Source organism: Cyprinus carpio, chromosome A2, assembly GCF_018340385.1.
Source record: "Cyprinus carpio isolate SPL01 chromosome A2, ASM1834038v1, whole genome shotgun sequence".
Classification (NCBI taxonomy): Eukaryota; Metazoa; Chordata; class Actinopteri; order Cypriniformes; family Cyprinidae; genus Cyprinus; species Cyprinus carpio.
In genome coordinates, this window is record NC_056573.1 from 7,384,345 (window position 1) to 7,409,360 (window position 25,016).

At 37.8% G+C, this 25,016-nt stretch overlaps 1 protein-coding gene across 2 annotated transcripts in view; it reads right to left on the bottom strand.

Moving 5' to 3' along the window:
- Positions 1-25,016, bottom strand: part of st6galnac3 (ST6 (alpha-N-acetyl-neuraminyl-2,3-beta-galactosyl-1,3)-N-acetylgalactosaminide alpha-2,6-sialyltransferase 3) — a 94,609-nt gene that overhangs the window by 43,828 nt on the left and 25,765 nt on the right. The window contains exon 2 of one of the 2 annotated variants that reach the window (XM_042770932.1): positions 5,193-5,387. The exons of the other annotated variant lie outside the window; for it this stretch is intronic. Within the exon in view, the coding sequence (XP_042626866.1) occupies positions 5,193-5,387 (195 nt within the window). The remainder of the gene's footprint in view (positions 1-5,192; positions 5,388-25,016) is intronic. 2 annotated transcript variants of the gene reach the window in all.

Sequence of the window (25,016 nt, forward strand, 5' to 3'; positions counted from 1 at the left end):
AATACTAATGTTTAGTATATTTCAAAATGTCTACTTGTTGACACTATCACAAATATTTCTAGATTGTCATGTGAAAACGTGACTGTTGAAACATCCTATCATTATACATACAATCTAGCAATATTGTGGTATTTAAAAACATGCAATATTGCTAGACAAATGAATACCTTATAAAACTTGGTTGTTAAATCTGTGGTATTGTTTTAGTCTTATTTTAGTCGACTAAAAATACCAAGCAATTTTAGTCAACTTGATACCAAGCAATTTTAGACTAAAATAAGACTAAAATTAATACAAATCAGATGACTAAAACTTGACTAAAACTAAAAAGAATTATAGTCAAAAGACTAAGACTAAAACTAAATTAAAATTTCTTGCCAAAATTAACACTGATGGATAGGCGCTTTTTATTTCACTTCTTTTGGACTGATGCACTGCAACACCCACTGAGTGCCATTAAACGGGGTTTTTTGTTTAAATTCTATTTTTAATATAACTCCGAATGGATTTTTATTGAAGTTGAAATCTCATATACACCTAGGATGCCTCTGGGGTGAGTAAAACAGCCTAATTTAGATTTTTGGGTGAACTAACCCTTTAAGATGAAAATGACATGAAGTTACCATTATATCCAGTAGATGGCAGTAGAATATGGAAGCAGATTGGTCTCAAATATAATTCACGCAAAAAACACGATTCACACATGCGTAGACAATTTCACATGCATGAAGCCTAATTCACGTACACACAAAAAAAATTAACGTGCGTGAAAAAAAAAATATATTCACAAAAAGCAATTTACATGCGCAAAATAAAATTATATATACATTAAAATACATTCACAAATGCAAAAACACAATTCGTAGATATACAACTGTGCACAAAAACCTTTTGAAGTTTAAAATGTACGAGTGTCCTGAAATGTACAAATCGTCATTTTTACTACGAATCCACTCGGAATTTTTTTTGTTGTGTGTGTTGTGCTTTTTGAGACTCCTGGCAGAGCTCTCTTCCCACGTGGGTCTGTCGTACTCTTTAGCCAATCAGATGCGAGCTTACCATTCAACCAATCATATCATAAGCCACTGAGAGTGCATTCAAGGAGCACGATTCTGCGGCACCTTTTGCGCAATATGGATTAATTAGAACGGAAATTAAGCCTTTACATCAGTAATCCATAGACAGTCAAAAAGAAATGGACACAGCGACCCCAATTGGAACTCAATTGAGACAAGTGAAGCCCATTTTTAGCGATTTTTAGCAATTCCGTTTCTGACGTGCAGATCAAAATAAGCTTGATGAGTTCAGCAACCTGTCTGACAGATGTAAATCTTCTAGTAGCTGTGTCATGTGTAAACTGCCATCGTTTAATCTTGCAGAGACGGCGAGCTTAAGCGGGGAGTTCTTTGGCGAGGTGAGTGAGCAGGGAGTAAAGTAATTTTTGATTAATTATTTTGTATAGTATTATAAAATGTAACGCCAGGGCTTCTATGGGCTTCTCTCTTGACGTCTCCCCGATTGCCTGGGAGCTTCTGAATGCAGTCTCAGTGGCTTATGATATGATTGGTTGAATGGTAAGCTCGCATCTGATTGGCTAAAGAGTACGAAAGACCCAGGTGGGGAAGAGAGCTCTGCCAGGAAAGTCTCAAAAACACACACACACAAATCCGAGTGGATTCGTAGTAAATGGACGATTTGTACATTTCAGAACACTCGTACATTTTAAACATTCAAAGGTTTTGTGCACAGTTGTATATCTTCGAATTGTGTTTTGCATTTGTGAAAATGTATTTTATGAATATATAATTTTATTTTGCGCATGTGAATTGCTTTTTGTGAATATATATTTTTTTTTTCACGCACACGTTAATTTTTTTTGTGTGTACGTGAATTAGGTTTCATGCATGTGAAATTGTCTACGCATGTGTGAATCATGTTTTTTGCGTGAATTATATTTGAGACCAATCTGCTTCCATAGTAGAGGATCACTCATTAGCTCAGCTGCTATTTCAACTCCCTAGTTTTTTTCACATTGCTTTTGGATTTATTATAAAATGACTATGAAGTATAGAAAGAGCAGGAAGTCACAAAGTCTCAGGTCATTTAGAAATAAATAAATATATATATAAGCCCAGACACCAACAGCCTAGTATGGTAAATTATTTAAAAAACTTAACTAATTACCTACAAATTAAGTTAATTATTAATGGTATAATAATTAAATAATGCATTAAATATTTTGGCATTTTTTTTTTAGATTTAATTAAAAAATAAACATTTTCAAAAACTGCCTAAAAAGGACACATTGAAGGAGAGCTTTAAGTTACAGTATCTTGTTGCTGCTGTAGTTTTGTTATCTTTGTGGATTGAATATTGTTTTTTTTTACACTTGCGTTTGTCATTCCTGAAACAGTGTATGTGGACGGTTTGGTCCTCTTACACTTTCCTTCAAACTGTGAATGAAGTAAAAAACCGAACAAAGGGCGCTTCACTTATAGCGTAACTGTCCGAGCTTACTCACGTGAAAACTCCTGATATAATCAATAACTAACTACAAAATGAATATCTTATTTACATTGTGTTTACTTTCTTAATGTCTTGTGATAATAGGAAGATATGTGAGTGTGTAGAACTACGCAAACTTGCGAAAAACAAAAATTAGATCAGAGCGGATTCTGACTAACCTAGAGTAAACACCTCTGATTGGCCAGAGATGCCTGTGATTGGCTACAAAACTCAATGCTGCAAAACATTGTAAATAGGAACTTTTGGCTCTGTAATTCTAAACCAGAGTGTGCACACAAAAACATACAGGAGAGTTTGAAAGCGGGTGACTTCGAGCGGGTACAGAATTGAGTCAGTACAATTTTAAAACAATTTTAAAAACTCAGCGCATCTACACAAATCACACAAATGACCCGTTTTGAATTCAAAATGGCGAATTTCACCGAAAGGTGACAAGTTTGCATCACTGGTACCGAAACTTGCCAAGCGGTGATGCTGGTCATGTGTGTGTCCTTCCTGGTACCATCTTTTCTTTTGCAGCTTATATTAATACCTGCTAAACACTACACAATATGTTACTGCTAAGTGCAACCCTAGCTAACCTGTTTCCCAGTAACCATATTAGTAATTGGACTATTACCAGTAATTCCTAATCTTATTATTGAATAATTGTAAGATGGTATTATTGAATTAAAAATGTGTTTTTTGTTTGTTTTTTATTTATTCTTTATTATATCTTTCATTTACCACTGTCATATTTTGTCTTTTCCTCCACTTCTTCCTTTCTTCTGCCTTGGTTTCATTGAACAAAGACAGAAATGGTAAACAGACATACCCACCCAATCTTAGTGTATGGCAGAAGTTCAGAGCAAAGTATTGACAAGAACATCAGCAGAAAGATGAAAGACATTCATCTCGCTGTGAGCTGACAGACAGAGACACTGACCTGACAGGTAAGCCTGCTCTACTGTGAATGTGAGGCCCCTGACTACAACACCCACACTCCATCATTTCAGACAAGAACATGTTTCTAAGTTCTATTTGTGAGTATAAAACAAATCAAATACAAAAAATAAAAGCTGTAGGTAAGCTACAGTAGTACAAAATGTAAGCTAACTTAAAAAACGAAAACCCTTTAAAGACTGTCAGCGTTTAATAGTTTTTAAAATTATTTCAAAGATGAGTAAAGATGAGAAGAAAAGGTAAGTTTTATTTGGTGCAGTCAAGGATTAAAAAGAAAATCTATAATAAAGCCTGTTTCACTGAGATTTGATTTACTGAAGCATTTCAGAATTGCCTTCTGGCAATCTGCAAAGTCAGTGGTGTTTACTGTGGAATTACAGCGGTGTAGATTCTGAGAAGCTTTAGTTATTATTAATACTTCAATTCTGGATTTCTATGGTGTAAAACAAACTGTTTTTGGTGAGGAGAATTTTGAGACTTTAAAAGAGCTCAATTATTTGGAGGTTAGAGAGGCTGTAACAACTAAAAGATCTTTTGTTCAGGCATGACTGTTGTAATAGCACTTTGTAACCTTGACAAAGGCATTCAGCATACTGTAGCTTTAGTCTTAGGATTGTCTCTTCCCCTGTATTTGTGCATAAAGCAGGATGAAAGCACAAACAGCTAAATGAATCTAACCTTCCTGACCCATTTCAACCATACCAAATTGCATTTAAAATGCTGGATGCTTTTAAGAGATCAGATTGAAGCAATAAATCCAATTAATTTTTCTCTATCATTTCTTTAGTCATTTTCATTGTTCCATTGTTAGTAGGAGAACAAGCAAACCTCTCTGCACTAATTGTGGCAATAAATCACCTGAACAGTTGAAACTACATGAACCTGGCAGTTAAGATTCAAAGCCTCATCTGTGTGAAGGGAAAACTCTCCAACGACCTTGAATATGAGAGTAAAGACTTGGCAAAACTTCACTTAAACATTTGGGCTGCAGCTTCTTTCATCATCCACACATCCTTGACAACATCTTGAGGCAGAATAGGCTACAACTATTGTTAATATCCTCATAAATATTTATGCTTGTAGAATTCAGCATTAACAACAAACTCATTAGAACCCAGAAACAAAAAAACATTTTTTTTTTTCTTCTTCTTCTTTTTAAGTGGAAAATTGCTTCAAGAGTACTTTAATCACTACATATAAAACTCTTGTGTACGAAAGTCATAACCTGCCAACCTTACAAAGTATATTCAGAATGATATGACTGACCATAGAAGATTTTGGATTTTTTTTGAAGATAATTTATTTTTTGTGCTAATATATTATTTTTTGGTGTTGTGATATGAAGTTTTCCTTCCAACTTTTTTTTAAAAAAAAAAGTGACTGTCACTGCAACAAAAACAAATCGAAATTCACCTTTCCAGATTTCATTGCTTAAGGGAAAACAGAAAAACAGGAAGCATTGTAGCAGTGTAAAACATTATTACACACTTTTGATTGCATAAAACTGATATTGATAATGTGACAAATATGAAATACTGAAATATTTCTTACTGAAAACTTGCTTTTCAATTAATTCACATCCACAGTGATTGTCCAGTTCAATTGGTCGTGAAATTTACATTTTTCTCTTTGACTGAAAATAAACCTGTTTGCATCTTTTTAAATATAACACAGTGTAAAACCAGGACATGCCACTGAATGTTTTAAGTGTGTTCTAGTCTCACCTCCTGGTCAGGGACGCTGAGGTAGCCGGGGTGGGGTTTGAAGCCTTTGTGTGGCGGGTGAGAGAACATACAGATTCGACTGAAGCACTGGCCAAATACAGGCTGCAGCAGGAAGTAGGGTTTCTCTGAGAAATTAATCACCAGCAAAAACAGAGATACCACCACAATCAAACTGGTCACTATCACTGACTTCTTCTGTGAGAAGGGAAAGAAGAACAGAAAACATCGCATCATTAAGCTTTTCTGATTCATGGGCAAAATGTGGCAATGAAACATTCAGACAAAATAGTCATTGTCACAGTCAAAATGTGCTTGCTTGTTTATTTATTTATTGACAAATGGTTTGTGAAAGGAGGCACCAAAAATCCTCAGGAGGTCAAACTAAATGTTATATAACCTGTTTTAATTGTAAAATGTATGTATTTATTTATTTATATATATATTTTTTTTTACCCATTTTATAGAGAGTTTGCCATTTTTGCAAAGTAACACACATGACATAAACATTACAATTATTAAGCAGTACCATGCCACCCTGCTGTGGTGCAACCTCTTCTACACTAAATAATAATCAACCAAACTCAAAACAGTCCTGTTCATCAAAAATCATATTAGGAATTGTTTCTTCTTCCCCCGAATCGGTTTCTGCAAGGCTATATATTGGGCCCAGTTTTATTTCATTTTTATATGCTTCCATTGGCTCATATTTGTCAAAACCACAATATATCCTACCATTTTTTATTAATAATATTCAGTTTTATCTCCCTCTCTCTCCAATTTAATAAATCAAAGCAGGGCTGTATTTGCTAGTTTAAGATAAAATGTTGGTTTGTATATGATATACATAGAAATTTTTCCACAAATTAACATGTGATTGTAACTATGTAGTCAATACTATGTGAGGGCCCTAACTAATGTTCTTTCGTTGGTGTCACAATTTTATTCCTGGGGGGTTGGAAACCATGTGGTAAAAGAACAAAATGCAATGAAAAATGTAGAATACTACGTTATGTAAATATTATGTATTGGTCATTAAAATTAATAATTACAATAGTTATTAATATTAATAGTATCAATCATAACAGATTATTCTAATAAAATATGAAGTATGAATTATTTTGGATATTATTTTAAGTGTTAAGTATCTAACTGAAAAGGTCAAGACCTCAGAGGTGAGAAAAGATGTATTTAAAGCAAACTGCTTATCATGCTCAGTTAATTTTAAGTTAGATACTTTATACAACCATACAACAAAAACATAATGAAATAATAATAAGGATATGATTTAGCAAAAGCAATAATATCTTAAAGGGGTCATATGATGTTGGTAAAAAGAACATTATTTTGTGTATTTGGTGTATACATTATTTTTGCTCCTCTATACCCCGCCTTTCTGAAACACATCGATTTTAACAAAGCTCATCGTTGTGAAAAGCGAGGTGTGCTCTGATTGGCATTTTAAGAGGGCGTGGACGAGTCTTAACTTTTATAAATAATATCTCTTTGGGTTTGAGACTTTAGTCTTTGCAAGTTTAGGGATCTTATCTATTCACGAACAGCTTGTAACACTCCATAGAGAAAGGAAAACTTGAAATCACATCATATGACCCCTTTAACAGAACAAAGCTCTTATTTCTCAGTACAGGTCCTAATGGTTTGAAGCAGTCCAAAGAAGGATTAAACTTGACAGAAACTGACTGATACTCGACTGATCGCAGAGGACAATCCAAGCTGATAAATAGTTAATTTTTTTCCCATTAAAACTGTCTCTTCTCCTTCTTTACGTTGATCTGATATGACACATTTTCTACTGAGTGTTCCAAAAAAAAAGCTCTTAAAATTTGACTTCTCTGTTCTCTTTTCACAATGAAATATGGAGAACTGTCAAAGCTATCTCAGCATAATGATGTGCCCACAGACATACAGTGTCAAAGTGCATACAAATGTATCAGTAAATGTTTTCGAAACGCTGAGAAAAATTACTTGAAACATGCCCATCTTGATTAGACTGAATGCATGCAGTTCATGGACAAGTACTTAGAGTGTTACGGATATTCTATATGAAACCTAAAATATCATGTAATATAAATAAGAGTTGAGTCACTTCTCTTTTGAAATAACACTGTCTAAACATCTTTTGCAATAAACAGTAAAACAATTTAACTTTTAAAAACCACATGGAATCAGAATAAAATTTGTCGTCAGAATGAGAGTCCAAACTGATAAAAACATCACACAAATCCACAAGTAATCCACACAACTAGACATTCAATTAGCTTCTCGTGAAGTGAAAATCTGTTTATAAGAAACAAATTCATCAAGGCGTTTTAACGTCATGCCCTGTGTTTGAAAACTTTGTTTTCGCATGTAGACAGTGCTTGATATGTGTGTATTTTTCTCCTGATTCAGACAAGATTACTTTTCCCATAGAGAATGCAATATTATGGATAGAGAACACCTCTTTTTGTTGGAAGCAATGGTTTAAAGTTAAAAATGTGATGATGAATTTACAAACATGAAGCTTTTTGCTTGACAAGATGTGAACTGATAGGGAGTCATGTGGATCACTTGTGCATTGTTTTTAATCAGCTGTTTGGACCCTCATTCTGACGGCACCCATTCACTGCAGAGAATCCATAGGCGAGCAAGTAATGTAATGCTACATTTCTTCAAATTTGTTGCAATTAAGAAACAAAGTCATCTGCATCTTGGATGACCTGAGGGTGCATACATTTTCAGCAACTTTTCATTTGTGGTTGAACTACACTTTTAAGGTGCGTCAAATTTGTCAAATTTTGGGGGCAAATAGGTCAATTGTGTATTCATTAGTAATATTGTAACAATCTACAGTATGGACAACAGAAAACACAGAAATCTCTTTCAAACTACATAGCTGTCTGTTGGTCAACAGATAAACCCAATGCAAAATATGCATGAAATCTCAAACAAAATTCTAGATTGAGTGGATTCGAATTGAAATTACTGGGTTTCCCCCAGAAAAAAAATCACTGAACGATGATAATTGTGACTGAACCTTTAAGCTGGATTACAATTATTTAAAGTTCAATTTGCTTATGTTTGCATCATGCCTTAAAGGGGTCGTATGATGTTGCTAAAAAGAACATTATTTTGTGTATTTGGTGTAATGAAATGGATTTATGCGGTTTAAGTTTCAATAAACACATTATTTTCCTTGTACTGTAAATTATCGTTTCTCCTCTATGCCCCACCTTTCTGAAACGTGTCGATTTTTACAAAGCTCATCATTCTGAATGTGAGGTGTGCTCTAATTGGCCAGCTATCCAGTGTGTTGTGATTGGCCAAATACCTCAAGTGCATGACAGAGATGTTACGCCCCTTACTATACTGTGATGCTGTGTGTCCCGGAGCGCAGAGACAAAAACCCATTATAAACGAGGTATTTGTTGCATCCAGTGGAAACATAATTACGGATTATAATGACAATACCAGCAGTTCTCAATTCCAGGCCTTGCGCCCCCCAGCTCTGCATATTTGCATGTCTCTCTTTGTTAACACACCTGATTTAGATAATCAGCTCGTTAGAAGTGAGCTCCGTGCATGAACTGTGTTCCCATTGACATGGTCCCTACACAGTGTTCATTGCTCCCTACTCCCTGAGCAGGGGAAATCTATTGAAGTTTACTTCACCTCGGAACATTCATTCATGGATTTGCACTGCGCAACATCTTCACACACGGACAAGTGTGACATCATATACCTCTGTAAATAAATACAATTTAAATTCACGTTTCGCACACTTCAATGCACTTTGAATGGAATATATACTTTCGCTTTGAACTGGAATCATGGCGGAATATCCTGTGATGTCCACTTCACAGGGCACTTACGTTCGAATGGAACAAACATCTGAAGCGATAAGAGAAACTTACAAAATGTGCAGAGCAGGGGGCGCGAGGACTGGAATTGAGAACCACTGACTTATACTGTCTTGAACGACAAACTCTACACTCTACACTACTCTACACTGCTCAATACTCACGTTTAAAAAACTTTTTTTTTTTTTATCATCAGTGGCAAATCCTTTAAATACTTACAGACTGTGAGTCAGAACAGTTGGCATTGTAGTCTACTCTCCCTGGATCAGAAAACAGTCCTCCATAAAATGCACTGCACACATCTGAATAAGATGTGCGAGAATAAAAGTTACGCCTTCTTTCTTTGCATGAACATTTGGGCAGTGTTATGCAAATCTTCCCACATTGTGACGTAGATGTAGGGGGCATTAGAATAAGCCATTTTAGGAGGGTTAGTTGACTCTTAACTTTTATAAAGAATATCTCTTTGGATTTGAGACTTTAGTATTTGCAACTTTACAGATCTTCTTTATGCACCAAGAGCTTGTAACACTCCAAAGAGAAAGGAAAAATTGAAATCGCATCATATGACCCCTTTAAACAACAGCTGTTTACAGCAATATAACACATTACAGATGCTTCTTCATGCAACAGAAACACAAAAGCAAAACCACCCACTTTCGCTGCTAAGGTGTGGATGTCTATGTTCTTTGATGTAGTTTGATGGCATGTAATTTGCCATCTAGAATGGAATCGTGTCTGGAATAATAGGGTGGCTGTCAGCAAATCTTTCTGAGCCAGTGGGGCTCAAATTTGGCACATCAAACATCTCAGGCAGAGTGTTTGGGTTTGCACTTCACAGGAAGACATCAAACATGAAGAGTTGATTTAAAAAAATTACCATTTACAGCTCAGACTAAAAGACTGCATTGCATAGATTGCTGGAATGTTACATCATTATATTAAGAATGGTGTCACATTTATTTTGTGGCAATGAGATGAACAGTAAAGACTCAAAGCAAAGGAAGCACCTTGCATAGAATTTATATTTTTGCACATATATAGTGATGGGTAATCTGGATTATGTAATCAGATTCCAAAAATGTAGTACTTAGATTACATGTTTTAAAAATATCATTAATCAGATTACAGTTACTTTATGGATTACATGATTACAAATTATTCACACAATGGCAGTAATTTATTTGAAATTTATTGATTCTTCCTAAATCTTCTTTTTTTCTCTCTTTTAAATTTTACTTTCTAAAAAATTATACTGTGTATAATATTGAATACAGCAAGTATTCACAATATAGACTGGCCACATAAATGCCATATATTAAAATGTCATTTTTTATTATATATATATATATATATATATATACAGAGCTGGGTAGATTACTTATGAATTGTAATCAGTTTCTGATTACAGATTACATCACAAAATTTGTAGTCAGTAATATAATCTCTTAGATTACACATTTTTGGTAACGTAATCTGATTACTTTTGGATTACATTTAGATTACATTTGTGCTAACCCTTATTTGATATCATATATATTGAATTAGTCTAATCTTGTACTATTTTGACAGATACAAAAGAAAAAATATATTCCACAAAATATATTTAATTCACCAACAAGAGCCACAATAGCTTCTTTTTCAAGTGCAATGTATGGACAGTTAATACTTAAAAAATACTAACACTAATGTACCTTGCTGTAAGTGTTTGCTAGGTAACACTGAATAAAACAAAATCACATCTAATGATTTTAAAGGATATTTACTTATAATTAAGTACATTTAGAAAACAGCTACATTACAAAAACCAATATTGAAAAACATGAAATTCACAGCAATATTACTGCCAGGTCAAATATTTAATCTAATAAAACACTAGAAGTGTATATTAAATGTATCAATGAAAAACATTAAAAAAAAATAGCTACATTGCAAACATGAATTTTGAAAAAGACTAAATTTACACAGCAATGGAATTTCTATCCATCTCAAAACATTTTAAGTGCGTAGTAACAATGAGGAAAAGACAAACAATATTACAAAAAATGAATATTAAAGAAAATGAAACTTGCAACAATAATATTGCTAATATATATATATATATATTAAAAGACCATATCTAAGTGAAAAATATTTCATCTCAAAACATTTGAAGTGCATAGGGTAGTAACAATAAAGAAAAATCAACATTACAAAAAATATAGGCCCCCCCCCATAAAGAACATATTAAAGGCTGTGTTCCCCTCCATTTTCCATTATCTTGTTACTGATTTCTTCTGAGCGCGATTCTCCGCCGGAAAAACTCGAAGAATCACAAACGTATATATGTGGCAGGTTTAATAGGAAAAAATATAAACGTAAAAAAAAAATTTAAATTTAGGAGAATCAGTGAATTGTGAACAACTTATTACCATTGTGTAAATTAAATGTAATCATGTAATCCATAAAAAAGTAACTGTAGTCTGATTACGAGTATTTTAAAAAGTAGTTTACTCTAATTACAAGTACTTGAGTTTTGGAATCTGATTACGTAATCCAGATTACATGTAATCCGTTACTACCCAGCTCTGTATATATATATATACACACACACACACACACACACACACACACACACACATGTTGTGTTTTTGTGAAAAGTGTGGGGGGGGGGACATCCCCTAGGCGTAATGGTTTTTATACTGTACAAACTGTATATTCTATCGCCCTACACCAACCCTACACCTAACCCTACCCCTTACAGGAAACTTTGTGCCCTTTTACTTTCTCAAAAAAAAAACTACACCTGTATGGGTTTATAAGCGTTTTGAAAAATGGGGACATGGGTTATGTCCTCATAAGTCACCCTCTCCTTGTAATACCTGTGACATACCCATGTCATTAAACAGAGTTGTGTCCTGATATGTCACAAAAACAAACACACACACACACACACACACACACACTTTCTCACTAAAGTGATCTGAAATTAAATTAGGCTGAAAAGGACTATTTTAAAACACTTTCTCACTGTGGTTGTTAAAAGACTCTAATAAGATTTTAGACTAAAATTTGATTTGGTTTTGACAATCATCCAAGTATCTAAACCATAGAGTAAAATTTATTTAGACCCTAAAGCACTTTAATGGAACCTGTATCTGTTCTCACAGCAATAAAAAGAAAATATCCCTCCACCTTGATTTCAGTCTGTGGCAACAAATCTTGGCAAAGTGATGTGTCAGATTCAGGGGGTGATCTAAAGGCTTAGGGGAGAGAGAAAATGTAGAAGAATTTCCATCATCAACAGCATATGACTCATCTCATTGTTGTACTATCCATCAGTTTAATCATTGCACAGACCTTATGTTCTGCACAATTTCACCCATTTTGGTGGCAAGGGATTATTCAAAAGCATTGACAAACAGAAAGAGATAAAAAGAGAGTGAGCAGGAGAGTGGACAACAGCGCCATCATAGGACAACTGTGACACTCAAAATAAAATAGACCAATTTGATTCAATTATTACAATAATAGAATGAAAGAAAAAAATGCTAACATTAGAAATCAGAAAGAAATAGCTTTATCGCCATGTGTGCTTACAAACAAGGAATTTGTCTTGGTGACAAGCTTCCAGTGCACAGACAGGATGACAAGTGACAAGACACAGATAACAAAATAAAAATAAGTGATTTAAAATAAAATATACAAAAACAATACACAATATAGACAAAAAGACAATAAACACTATATGTACAGATATGCTTTATAAAAATTAAGCACGGGAATGTGGATAGACGTATGATATGTTAAATAAATAACACAGATATAATAAATATAAATATAGATAGTTCTGTATTACATGTTTTATTGCACAGTGGGGAGAACATTTAACCGTTCAGAGCCTGAGGGAAGAAAGTTTTCCTGTGTCTGGCTGTTTTGGTGCTCCTTGCTCTGTAGTGCCAACCAGACGGCAACAGTTCAAAGAGGAAGTGACATGGGTATGAGGGGTCCAGAATGATTTGGCCAGCCCTTTTCCTCACTCTGGATGAGTACAGTTCTCGGAGAGTGGGAAGGGTTGTACCAGTGATTCACTCAGCTGTCCAGACTATCCGCTGTTGTCTCCTCAGGTCAGTTTTGGTAGCTGATCTGAACCAGACAGGTCCACTATCATCTCCACTGTTTTGAGCTCCTGGTTGTTAAAGAGTTATTTCACCCAAAATTAGGCTGTGTTTTACTCACCCCAGAGGCATCCTAGGTGTAGATTACTTTCTTCTTTAAGATGAATCCAGTCGGAGTTATATTAAAAATTGTCTTTGATCTTTCAAGCTGTTTAATACCACTCAGTGGGTGTTGCATGGATCAGTCCAAAAGAAGTTAAATAAAAAGCGTCCATCCATTTAAAAAAAAGTGTCTCACATGGCTCTGTGGGTTGAACAAAGTCCTCCTGTGGCAAATCGATGTGTATTTGTAAGAAAAATATCCATATTCAAAATGTAATAATCACTTTAATCTAGCTTGTGCTGGTGCTGGTGCTTTCTTTTTCTTCTGTTTTCTGAAGACCTGATGCAGATCATCTTCACTGATCCAAAATGCAGTGAGGGGAAAGGGGGGTTGCTGGAGGTGTTGATGTTTACATAGAAAGATAGGCAGTATGGGTGTGGGGTGTGAGACCGGGATCAAATCTGCAGTAAAACTCATTCAGGTCATCAGACAGTTTTTGATTCCCTACAAAACTAGGGGACAACAGCTTGTAGTTTGTAATTACTTTCAGGTCTTTACAAACTGAAGCAGGGTTGTTTGCTGAAAACTGGCTTTCCAGAGGAAGCTATTACAGACATTAGTTATTTACGGGGAGAGGAATATAGGTGAATTAGTTATTTTTTTTATTTTATTTTTTTTATAAAAATAAAAAATAAAAAATTACATTTGTGACGATAAGGTTTTCCATGGTTTTATTTAGGACTGGACCAGAATATTTGATTATTCAAATATTTGTTCGGTGGGTTGGCATTCGATTTTCAGTTTTGAGATTTGAATATTCTTTTTTTTTCTAACACCTGGCATCTCCCATGAAATGGTTCTCATTTGCGCTTGAATTTGAATTGCCCCTGAGTGAATGTCATGAAAGTCATGATTCAGTTCATCTGGAAGAAAAGACAAAAATGCCGAAGATCTCAGCTGTGTGGGAGCACTTTAAATTGAGTGAGAGACACAGAGCTGCTTCCGGCTGGCACTGTTCTGCAGTTCATTAGAAGTGTAGACATTCTGAATGTGTCGCGTGTCCATATTGCACCAAAATGCAACACTGCACTCCCTTGGGTCCGCAGCAACACACCCGCCATGTGTGTAGTCGATTGGATGAACAGTTCTCGAAATAATACAAATGCAAACAGACAGACAGACACACAGAGATTCCTGCCTTTATTATAGAGAAGAATATATTCAGCCCCCTCCCTCCGAAGCTTCAAATATTCGGTGTTGATTACTACAGAAGCTTCGAACCTCAAAAAATGGTATTCGGACCAGCCCTAGTTTTATTATAGTAAAAGTGTAGTAACAATGTTTTTTGGCAGTATGATTACCATTCCCTGCTGGGAATAAAAAAAAAATGCTAAAACCTTCTGCTTCTGTGCAGCCGAGAACTGCTGGGCAAAGCTCTCGACTCCATCAACGAAGAGGCCGGTCTGGGACACAGGGGCATTGAGGAACTGTACCTTGTCGTTGTCCCTCATGTCAGCCAGACACAGCCAGAGATGGCGCTCCTGGACCACAAGCATGCACATGTATGACCCAGAGAACTCGCAGTGACCTCTGTCACTCGGAGCGCAAGGTCAGTGGCGGTTCAGAGCTCTTTTAGAACTTCTGGATAGTTACCACCCTCGTGCAGGTCTTTCAGTGCCTTGGCCTGGTGCAACTGCAGTAACGCCTTAATGTTTTAGTAAGGAGCAGGAGTAGCATCGCAGGAAGTATTGGTAGTGACTGGTTGTTAGAGAAGAAGGACTACTGGAGGGGGGGGGAAGCAACGGGTCTCCCACCAGGAGGAGGTGGACTTAGGACACAATTGCATTGCTACCGACCGCTCCACCAGGGGGATCGCCGAATACCCCTTCTCTGAACCACCGTTGAGGGAGGAGGAACCAGCAGGCCGGTTTCTGTCAGTAAAAGTGCCATCCACGACCTGGTGAGCTCCTCATGCACTTCCGGGAAGAAAGGCACTGGGACGGTGCGCTGAGAAACCAATCATCCAGCCTGGAAGGCTTGGGACACGGTGGAGTTTTCCACTCGAGCCCCCTACCTTCTCGCCGGCCCAGGAAAGCATAGCTGACATCTGTGGATCAGACTCAGGCATTGCCACCATCCTGGAGGGCGGCAGCGCAGCCAAAACTTCCTCAGAGAGCTCTCCCTCTGATGCAGTGATCCACATCCGTTCGTCTGGAGGAGCCCCGCAGGATACTGCTGGTACGCTCTTTGAAGAGGGCCCAGCGCGTTCCATTGGCTGCTCAACTCAGTTTGGGTTTAAAAGAAAGCATGGAACCAATTTGTGTATCTATGCTCTTAAAGAGATTGTGTCAAGGTATAACAGCCTGAATTCGACCATGTTTTTATGTTTTATTGATGCGTCAAAGGCATTTGATAGAATCAATCATGAACGACTGTTTGTAAAATTGCTTGATAGAGGTGCCCCTACATTTTTAGTGAGAATTTTTAGTGTTTGTTTTGGTATGCCCATCAAACGTTTCAGGTCAAATGGGACAAATGTTTGTATCTGCTCCATTTTATTTCAGTAACGGAGTGAGACAAGGGAGGAATTAATGTCTTCCTATTTTATTCAATGTTTATAGGGATGAACTGTCAGACCAGTTAAATAGGTTAAAAACTGGCTGTCTTGTGGGGCACCATTGTTGTTAATCATCTTATGTATGCAGACGATCTTGTCCTGCTCTGTCCTTACAGCGTTGGGCTGCAGCAGATGCTGAAAGTCTGCTCGCAATATGGCTTTGATTATGATATTAAATATAACACTAAGAAACAGGCCACATAATTGGTAGTTAGAAGCAATGAGGATAATAAATCAACTTTTCCGACTTTTTATTTTGTCAGACAGCCCTCCTTGCTGTTGTGTGAGGAAGTTAAATATTTAGGTCATGTGATATCTAACGACTGGACGGATGACAAAGACCTATACCGTCAGCGTTGTAAAATTTATGCTCAAGCCAATATGTTAATAAGGAAGTTTTTTATGTGTTCTAACTCTGTGAAGTGCTCTTTGTTTAGAACCTACATCACACCTCTATATACTGCTCAATTGTGGTCTAACTATAAGAAAAAAGTATGCAGCGGCTAAAGGTAGCATACAATGATGCAATGAGGTTGCTGCTCCGTGTCCCTAGGTGGCATAGTGCCAGTCATTTGTTTGTGTCTAATAGAGTGCCAAACCTGTGAGGCACTCTTAAGGCAACTGATGTTTGGTTTTATGTGTCGACTTGGACAATTCAGTGAACCATATAATCGAAGCCCTAGTCAGTCCTTTGAAAAAGCTGTTATAGATACACTTCCAGGCTTAGACGACACTGGTGTAATAGCCTGTATATTCTATAGGCTATTATGGAATTTTTATGTATTTTTGTATCTCCTTTCTTATGCTGTATGTTGTGTTATATGGACTTGTGTCTGCAATAAAGCTTTATTATATTATAATCAACTGGATCGGAGGTACTAGAGGAATGTTGTCCCCCCAAGGGTTGGTTCCCTGAAGTGTTTGCCACCACTGTGACCCTCCAACCACCCGTACTACTGTCGGAAGTAGTTCTCGCCTGGCAGCCACCAGGACGAGCCTTAGATCGAGGCAGCTCTTTGAAGCTCTTTTAGAGAAATTGCTCTTTCAGGGAAATGCTATTTTAGTGCTGAGGCACACAGGGGAAATGGCCGCTTGCAGCACAACAGGGGGTAGTGCAACCTGAAGTGTGCAACCCACTCGACACAGGAACGACCACCGCTGAAGCACAGTGCCGCCAACACCAGAAGCTTCCAAGATCGTGTTGAACTCGTAGCTCACTGAAGACACTGTATGGAGCAGAACAATATTGTTGCTTGTCTCGGATGTGAAGTGAAGGTATGGTTTGCATTTGATGTGTTTTATTTTTATAGATAATATAATTGTTATGTTCTTTTGTTGAGAAGAACGAAGAGAGAAAGCACACAGAGCTAAAAGAGCTTGAACAAAGCGTGTTTGGCTTTAGATAAAAATACTAGAGGATACAGGTGCTGGTCATATAATTAGAATATCATCAAAAAGTTGATTTATTTCACTAATTCCATTCAAAAAAAGTGAAAACTTGTATATTATATTCATTCATTACACACACAGACTGATATATATTTCAAATATTTATTTCTTTTAATTTTGATGATTATAACTGACAACTAAGGAAAATCCCAAATTCAGTATCTCAGGAAAATTAGAATATTGTGAAAAGGTTCAATATTGAAGACACCTGGTGCCACACTCTAATCAGCAAATTAACTCAAAACACCTGAAAGGCCTTTAAATGGTCTCTCAGTCTAATTCTGTAGGCTACACAATCATGGGGAAGACTGCTGACTTGACAGTTGTCCAAAAGACTACCATAGACTGTTCACAGAGCTCTGTGTCCAAGCACAGTAATAGAGAGGCGAAGATGTGATAGAAAAAAGTGTACAAGCAATAGGTATAACCGCACCCTGGAGAGGATTGTGAAACAAAACCCATTCAAAAATGTGGGGGAGATTCACAAAGAGTGGACTGCAGCTGGAGTCAGTGCTTCAAGAACCACTACGCACAGACATATGCAAGACATGGGTTTCAGCTGTCGCATTCCTTGTGTCAAGCCACTCTTGAACAACAGACAGCGTCAGAATCGTCTCACTTCAAAAAGGACTGGACTGCTGCTGAGTAGTCCAAAGTTATGTTCTCTGATGAAAGTAAATTTTGCATTTCCTTTGGAAATCAGGGTCCTAGAGTCTGGAGGGAAGAGAGGAGAGGCACACAATCCATGTTGCTTGAGGTCAAGTGTAAAGGTTTCCACTGTCAGTGATGGTTTGGTGTGCCATGTCATCTGCTGGTTGTTGTTCCACTGTTTTTTCTGAGGTCCAAGGTCAACGCAGCCGTATACCAGGAAGTTTTAGAGCACTTCATGCTTCCTGCTGCTGACCAACTTTATGGAGATGCAGATTTCATTTTCCAACAGGACTTGGCACCTGCACACAGTGCCAAAGCTACCAGTACCTGGTTTAAGGACCATGGTACTCCCTGTTCTTAATTGGCCAGCAAACTCGCCTGACCTTAACCCCATAGAAAATCTATGGGGTATTGTGAAGAGGAAGATGCGATATGCCAGACCCAAGAATGCAGAAGAGCTGAAGGCCACTATCACGAGCAACCTGGGGCTCTCATAACACCTGAGTAGTGCCACAGACTGATCGACTCCATGCAACGCCGCATTGCTGCAGTAATTCAGGCAAAAAGGAGCCCCAACTAAGTATTGAGTGCTGTACATGATCATACTTTTCATGTTCATACTTTTCAGTTGGCCAAGATTTCTAAAAAAAAATCCTTTCTTTGTATTGTCTTAAGTAATATTTCTAATTTTCTGAGATACTGAATTTGGGATTTTCCTTAGTTGTCAGTTTATAATCATCAAAATTAAAAGAAATAAACATTTGAAATATATCAGTCTGTGTGTAATGAATGAATATAATATACAAGTTTCACTTTTTGAATGGAATTAGTGAAATAAATCAACTTTTTGGATGATATTCTAATTATATGACCAGCACCTGTATAGCGCTGAAAGATATTTACCATAAACGACCCTGAGCACTTGTTATGTGATCTGCTCCGCTGTTTTGATGCACTGCTCACTTAAAATGGTGCTGCTGTTACGGTTCACGGTCCGGATGGATGCAGGGGTGTGGATGCGGTCTGCCTTTTGAAAATCAGATAAATAAGACTAAGTAAGGATAAAAGGATAAAACTAATTAAAATATTCATGAGTCCTCATCCTCGAGTCGAGTCCAGTCTGGAGTCACATCAGTTCGAGTCCGAAGTCAAGTCTGAAGTCTATAAAAATGCAACTCGAGTCACTAACTCGAGTGCCCATCTCTGATATATATATATACATATATATATATATATATATATATATATATATATGCTGTAAAACTGAATACAGTAACTTGCTTGCAATCATGCTGCCACCTAACTTACTGTAAAGATACAAGGAAATTGTTAACAGTGTGCCTTTACATTAAGTCATATGAGATCAAACAACTATTCGAAAACAAACATATTTGTTGACTATTTTTTATTGTTGCTGTTGTCAATAATGTCGACTAATCATTTCATCCCTGCTGACAACCATATTATCCTGTGTGAATGTGAAAATTTGATGTTGAGCTATGTATGAAAGGCAACCTGCAAGAAACAATTTCCCATTTCAAGGGATGTTCACTTGCCCAAATATGAAGAGACACTATAAAATGCAAGGCTCCTCTTCAGGACTGGACAATCAGTTGGATAGGTTATTTTCTTTATTTTATGAAGCTTCTTTACGACCGGCCCTGAGAGGGAGTTTTACAGTACTGGAGATTGCAGCTGACACTGTGGCTAACAAAGCTTTCTCTGTGGAACATCTCTCTGCTGAAGGGCTATTTCTAGAGCCACGACCAGACTCATTTCAACAAGTATTGATCTCCATTCACAGACTGAGAACTAGGCGTCACAGCAATCCCATTCACTGACTAGAATCATCCTGTCAGCCTGGTAAGTATGTGTGAGGAGAGTGAGTGAGCGAGTGAGAGAGAGAAATTGGATTGCTCCCAGATATAAGGTGGGAAATTAAACACATCTGGAGGAGCGAATACATGGACGCCACACTGAGATGCATGCTAATAATGAATGAGAGCAATTCTGATGGGAGCATTTATGTAGCTTATCTGTTATCATGTATGTAAGAAATAGTGAAATATTTATCCACAACAAGTACAAATCTTCCCAATAGTTAACAAGCCGTTAATGAGAATAAAAAGTGAACTTCAAACACAATTGGTAGAGACGTGAGGGAAATCTGACAAAAGTTAAAATTGCTTGTTAGATGCAGCAATGTATTTCTACAGTATTTATCAGCAAATTACAAAGACACTGGTATATCACCAAGGATTAATTTACTTTATCAAAATACAGTAAAAACAGTAATATTATGAGAGAAAAGAACAGTTTTCTATTTTAATACATATTAAAATTAGAGATGCACAGATCGACTGACCAGGGCCTGGAATTAGCCAATTTTCCTCATGATTGGCCCGAACTGGCCAGTTTTGAAGTCACACCTACGCCCACATCTGCATGTTTTTTTTTTTTTTTTTTCATATTTGAAGTATCCTTGCACTTTTCCCAACATTTCTTATTTGTTTGTTCAAAAAATTATTTAAAACAATCTAATTATTTATGCATTTACAATTGTGCAGTGTAAATGCATTTATGGCAGCTCAGCTTCACCAAACAGTCTGTGTAAATACATCTAATGCCACTTCAGATGCAGCTTCTGTGTTTCCTGCAGTGGAAAGATGTAGTTTGTACTGATTTCATTTGAATGGTAAAAACTCTACAGTGTTTCTTATTATTCTAACTGAATTAATTGAAACAATGTAAGCATTTGATGTGAAAGATGACACATTCAATAAGGTTAAGGAAAAAAATGACCATTTATAAACATATGTATTGTTATATAAAGCAACTTATTTCTGCCTCTTTCTGGTCACAGAGCACTTTATTTTGAGAGTTGTTTAAGTGAAATAAAATCTTAGTCCAGATTGGAGGAATTGTAATGTTTGATAATTTCTTTTATTTATTTTTTTATAATTTTTTCTGGACCTAAATAAATAAAATACATTTTATTTTTTGTGAAAGAAAAGTATAGAAATAAGCTGAGTTTTTTTTTTTTTTTTTAAGTAATTTGTAATGTTCTACTACTAAAATGGCTTTTATTGTTTATAACTGCAGATATAACAACCCCTATATCATTTATATTTATATTTATATTTATATTTATATTTATATTTATATTTATATTTATATTTATATTTATTCATTACTTTTTTCATTGAGACATGTTTTATAATGTATTCATGTTATGCATGTAACTAACAGGTGACTTTTAAATTAAATTAGCTGCTAGAGTAGGCTCAAAGTGTTACATGTGCACAGTAATAGCAAGAAATGCAATAGCAAGCGTGGAAATTACATTAGCAATGCAAAAATGTTTTCCCCGACAAACTGTTTCCACACCCATGGCAGAGTGAGCCATTAAAATCCAATTTCAATTAATAAGAGATTCTATAAATATTTACTAAGCATTTGTGCTCTATCCTCTCCTGCAGAATCGTTGCAGTCTTTTTAAGAATCATCACTAGCCCTCAAAGGAAATGAGATGGCAACTCACAAACAAAAACTCATCTACTAATGAAGTGGATTCAGACATGTGCTTGCATTCAAGAGATTGATCGATCACCCTCATGTCGTTACAAACCAGTAAGATTTTCTTTCTTCTAGATCACAAAATGAGATGTTAGGCAGGATGTTCACCCTGGTCTTTTGCATGCAATGAAAATGAATGTTAACTTCAGTCTGTCAAGCTCCAAAAATGACTAAAAAAGCACTATAAATGGTCCATAATTTTCAGAAGACTTGGAATATAGTGCACAAGAAGAACTTTAGTATGTCAAGTCACCATTACTAGCAGGCACCTATTCTCATGATTTTTATTACAGCTGTCAGAAATAGGTAATGTACAGTAGGACATTACTTTTCTCAACTGGTGACTATTTCGAATCTCATCACACATTTCTCCTTCCCATTTTTTCAGCTTGGTGCAGCAGTAAATTTCTAGAATTTCTAAATTTCTATAGCATGATTCTATATTATATTAATGTTCCACTAAATTCTGCGATCTGAGGAGTTTTGAGCGCTCTCTCCTGTCTCACTGCCATCACACATAGTGGGGCAGAAATGTCATCAAAATTATATAAAAAAATAAAAATGGTATTTTATGTATCATTGATTTTTTTATAACGTCTATGATATAGGAGTTAGCCTATCACTCAAACAAGAGTCCTGTTTTTCTGAATATCTGCATGATCACAAATGTACAATAAACAAGAAGTTACTGAGTAACTTAAAGGCACAAACTTCCATTTTGCTCTGTCAAAAAAAAACAAAAAAACAAACAGCAGAACTACTGGGTCTCTGAGCAACAAGGTGTTTTGTTGCTCAGCTTTACACTGTCCAGTAAAAGATTCAATCAGACTATGAGTACAACTGTTTGCCAAGTTAAATGAATTAGCATTTAAAACAAATCGGTTGATTTAAGTATTTAACTCACTCATTAAGAAAATCGCTGCCACCTACTGGCGGTTGTAATTTCATATTTTAAAAAGTATGCTTATTGTTTCATTTTTGCAATCATTTCCAAGAGCCTATTTTTTTTCTGCACAACTTAAGTTTGTCATCAAGAGTCTCATTTGGAGCTGAATAAAAAATAAAAAAATAAAAATACTAGAAATTAAGGCAAAAATTATATGCTAAATTACCTCAACTATGGAACTGACTTTCATAGAGCTCTCACATTTTTTAAAAACTCAGAAACAGAATTACTTTATACATAGTTCTGTTGTAGATTTTTATGCAATATCCCAATGCTATTTCTTTTGATGTATTTTATGTTTTGTAGTTAATTGGGTCTCCAGTGTCAGTAGCTGGGTTTCCATCCACTTATTTTTATGCAAATTTTGGGATATTGCATAAAAGTGCTGGTTGGAATACTGAGAGTGTTGGAATACTGAGAGTGTCGTCAAGACAGCCTTTTGACGCAAGTGTTGGTGTTATGGCGCATCAGCGGGGGTTGCCAGTGCTGCTGCTTTTTTCTCAGTGTGCTGCAGTTTCCCATTCTGTGGTCACGCTGCAACTCCTCCTGGGAGCTTCAACACTTCGCTGTTTTTACGAAAACTAAAAGCGCAATTACTAAAAGAGCTCCACGAGTGACGGGGCGTCTTTTTAAAGATGTCTTTCCACTCATGCGTTTCTGGATGTGCTCGCTTCATCTGATGGTCACAATCGCTGCATCTCGTGCCTGGACCTCGAGCACGCTGAGGCGGCGTTTGTGGATGAGTCATGTTCTCCTTGTGGGAACATGACCATCGTGATGTTGCGATCAAGGCTACTCTTCGTCAAACGAGGAGGAGTCCCCCTCCCCATGCCCCGTTCTAGTTCTTCCTTCAAGAGGAGGGCTACTTCAGTTCATGGTCGGGGGGTGAATCTGAGGTCACAGTGAGGGCTTCCCTACCGAACGAGTCTCCAAGGGCCCCCTCCTCCTCCAGCGCATCGTGCCCTTTGGTGTACCGCGTTACGGATGATGATGCCGCGGTCAGGGCAGGGCCCAGCACTTCATCCGGCCCACCAGCAGATGATCTGATGTCGATCACCTCATCGGGGAACGAGCTAGGCTCTGGAGATGAAGATTCGGCTGCGTTGCCTCCTTCTGGGAGAGTGGCGTTGCCCGAATCAGATCCAGCAAAGCGCTGATCCCGCAAAGCGCTGTCACCTGGCAGGGTAATCCACGCCTCCCGTCCAGGGCCTGTAAGTTCTTGTCCGCACTGATGGCCAAGGCTTACAGAGCTGCTGGACAGGCCACCTCTGCCCTGCACGCCATGGCCCTCCTGCAGGTCTAGCAGGTCTAACAGGCCAAGGCGTTAAAGCAGCTGCACGAGGGTAGTTCTGACCCAGGTGTGATGCAGGAGCTGCAGACTGTGACTGACCTTGCCCTACGAGCGACAAAAGTCACGGCGTGGTCCCTGGGTCAGACGATGTCTGTGCTAGTGGTCCAGGAACAACACCTTTGGCTTACCCTGGCAGATATGAGGGAGTCTGACAAGCACCACTTCTTGGACTCTCCGATCTCCCAGGCTGGCCTCTTCGGCGATGCGGTGAAGAGCTTCGCCCAACAGTTCTCCACCACGCAGAAGCAGACGGCATTCGCATTCTCAACTACCTCAATGATTGTCTCATATTGGCCCAGTCCCGAGCTCAGCTGTGCGAACATAGGGACATGGTATTCAGCCACCTCAGCCGGTTGGGGCTTCGGGTCAACTGGGAAAAGAGCAAACTCTCCCCTGTGCAGAGGATCTCTTTTCTCGGTGTCGGAAGGCGGTTCCACTGAAACAGTTTCAGAGGCTCCTGGGGCATATGGCATCCACAGCCACTGTCACGCCACTCGAATTGCTTCATATGAGACCGCTTCAGCGTTGGCTTCAAGATCGAATCCCGAGATGGGCATGGCAATGCGGCACGCACCGGGTCTTGGTTACCCCATCCTGCCGCCAAACCTTCAGCCCGTGGTCGGACCTTGCTTTTCTATGGGCAGGGGTTCCTCTAGTGCAAGTGTCCAGGCATGTTGTTGTTTCAACAGATGCCTCTGCTATCAGCTGGGGTCCCATGTGCAACGGGCATGCAGCTTCAGGTACCTGGACAGGGCCTCGTCTGCAGTGGCATATCAATTGCCTAGAATTGCTGGCAGAATGGCTTACTCTGCGCTGCTTCAAACCGAGGCTTCGGGACAGGCACGTACTGGTCCGAACAGACAATACTCCTCCTTTGGAGTCAGAAGCATCTGAGGTCACTTCGTGCCATTCACGTCCCAGGCGAGCTCAATCGTGCAGCTGATGGGCTCTCACGTCAGCCCACCCTTCCGGGAGAATGGCGACTCCACACCGAGACAGTCCAGCTGATCAGGTAGACCTGTTTGCCTCTCTGGACATGTCCCCCTGCCAGCTGTTCTGAACAGATGCACTGGCACACACCTGGGCACAGGGGGTCTACGCAAGTAATGTGTTTCCCCCAGTGAGCCTTCTCGCACAGACGCTGTGCAAGGTCAGGGAGGACGAGGAGCAGGTCCTC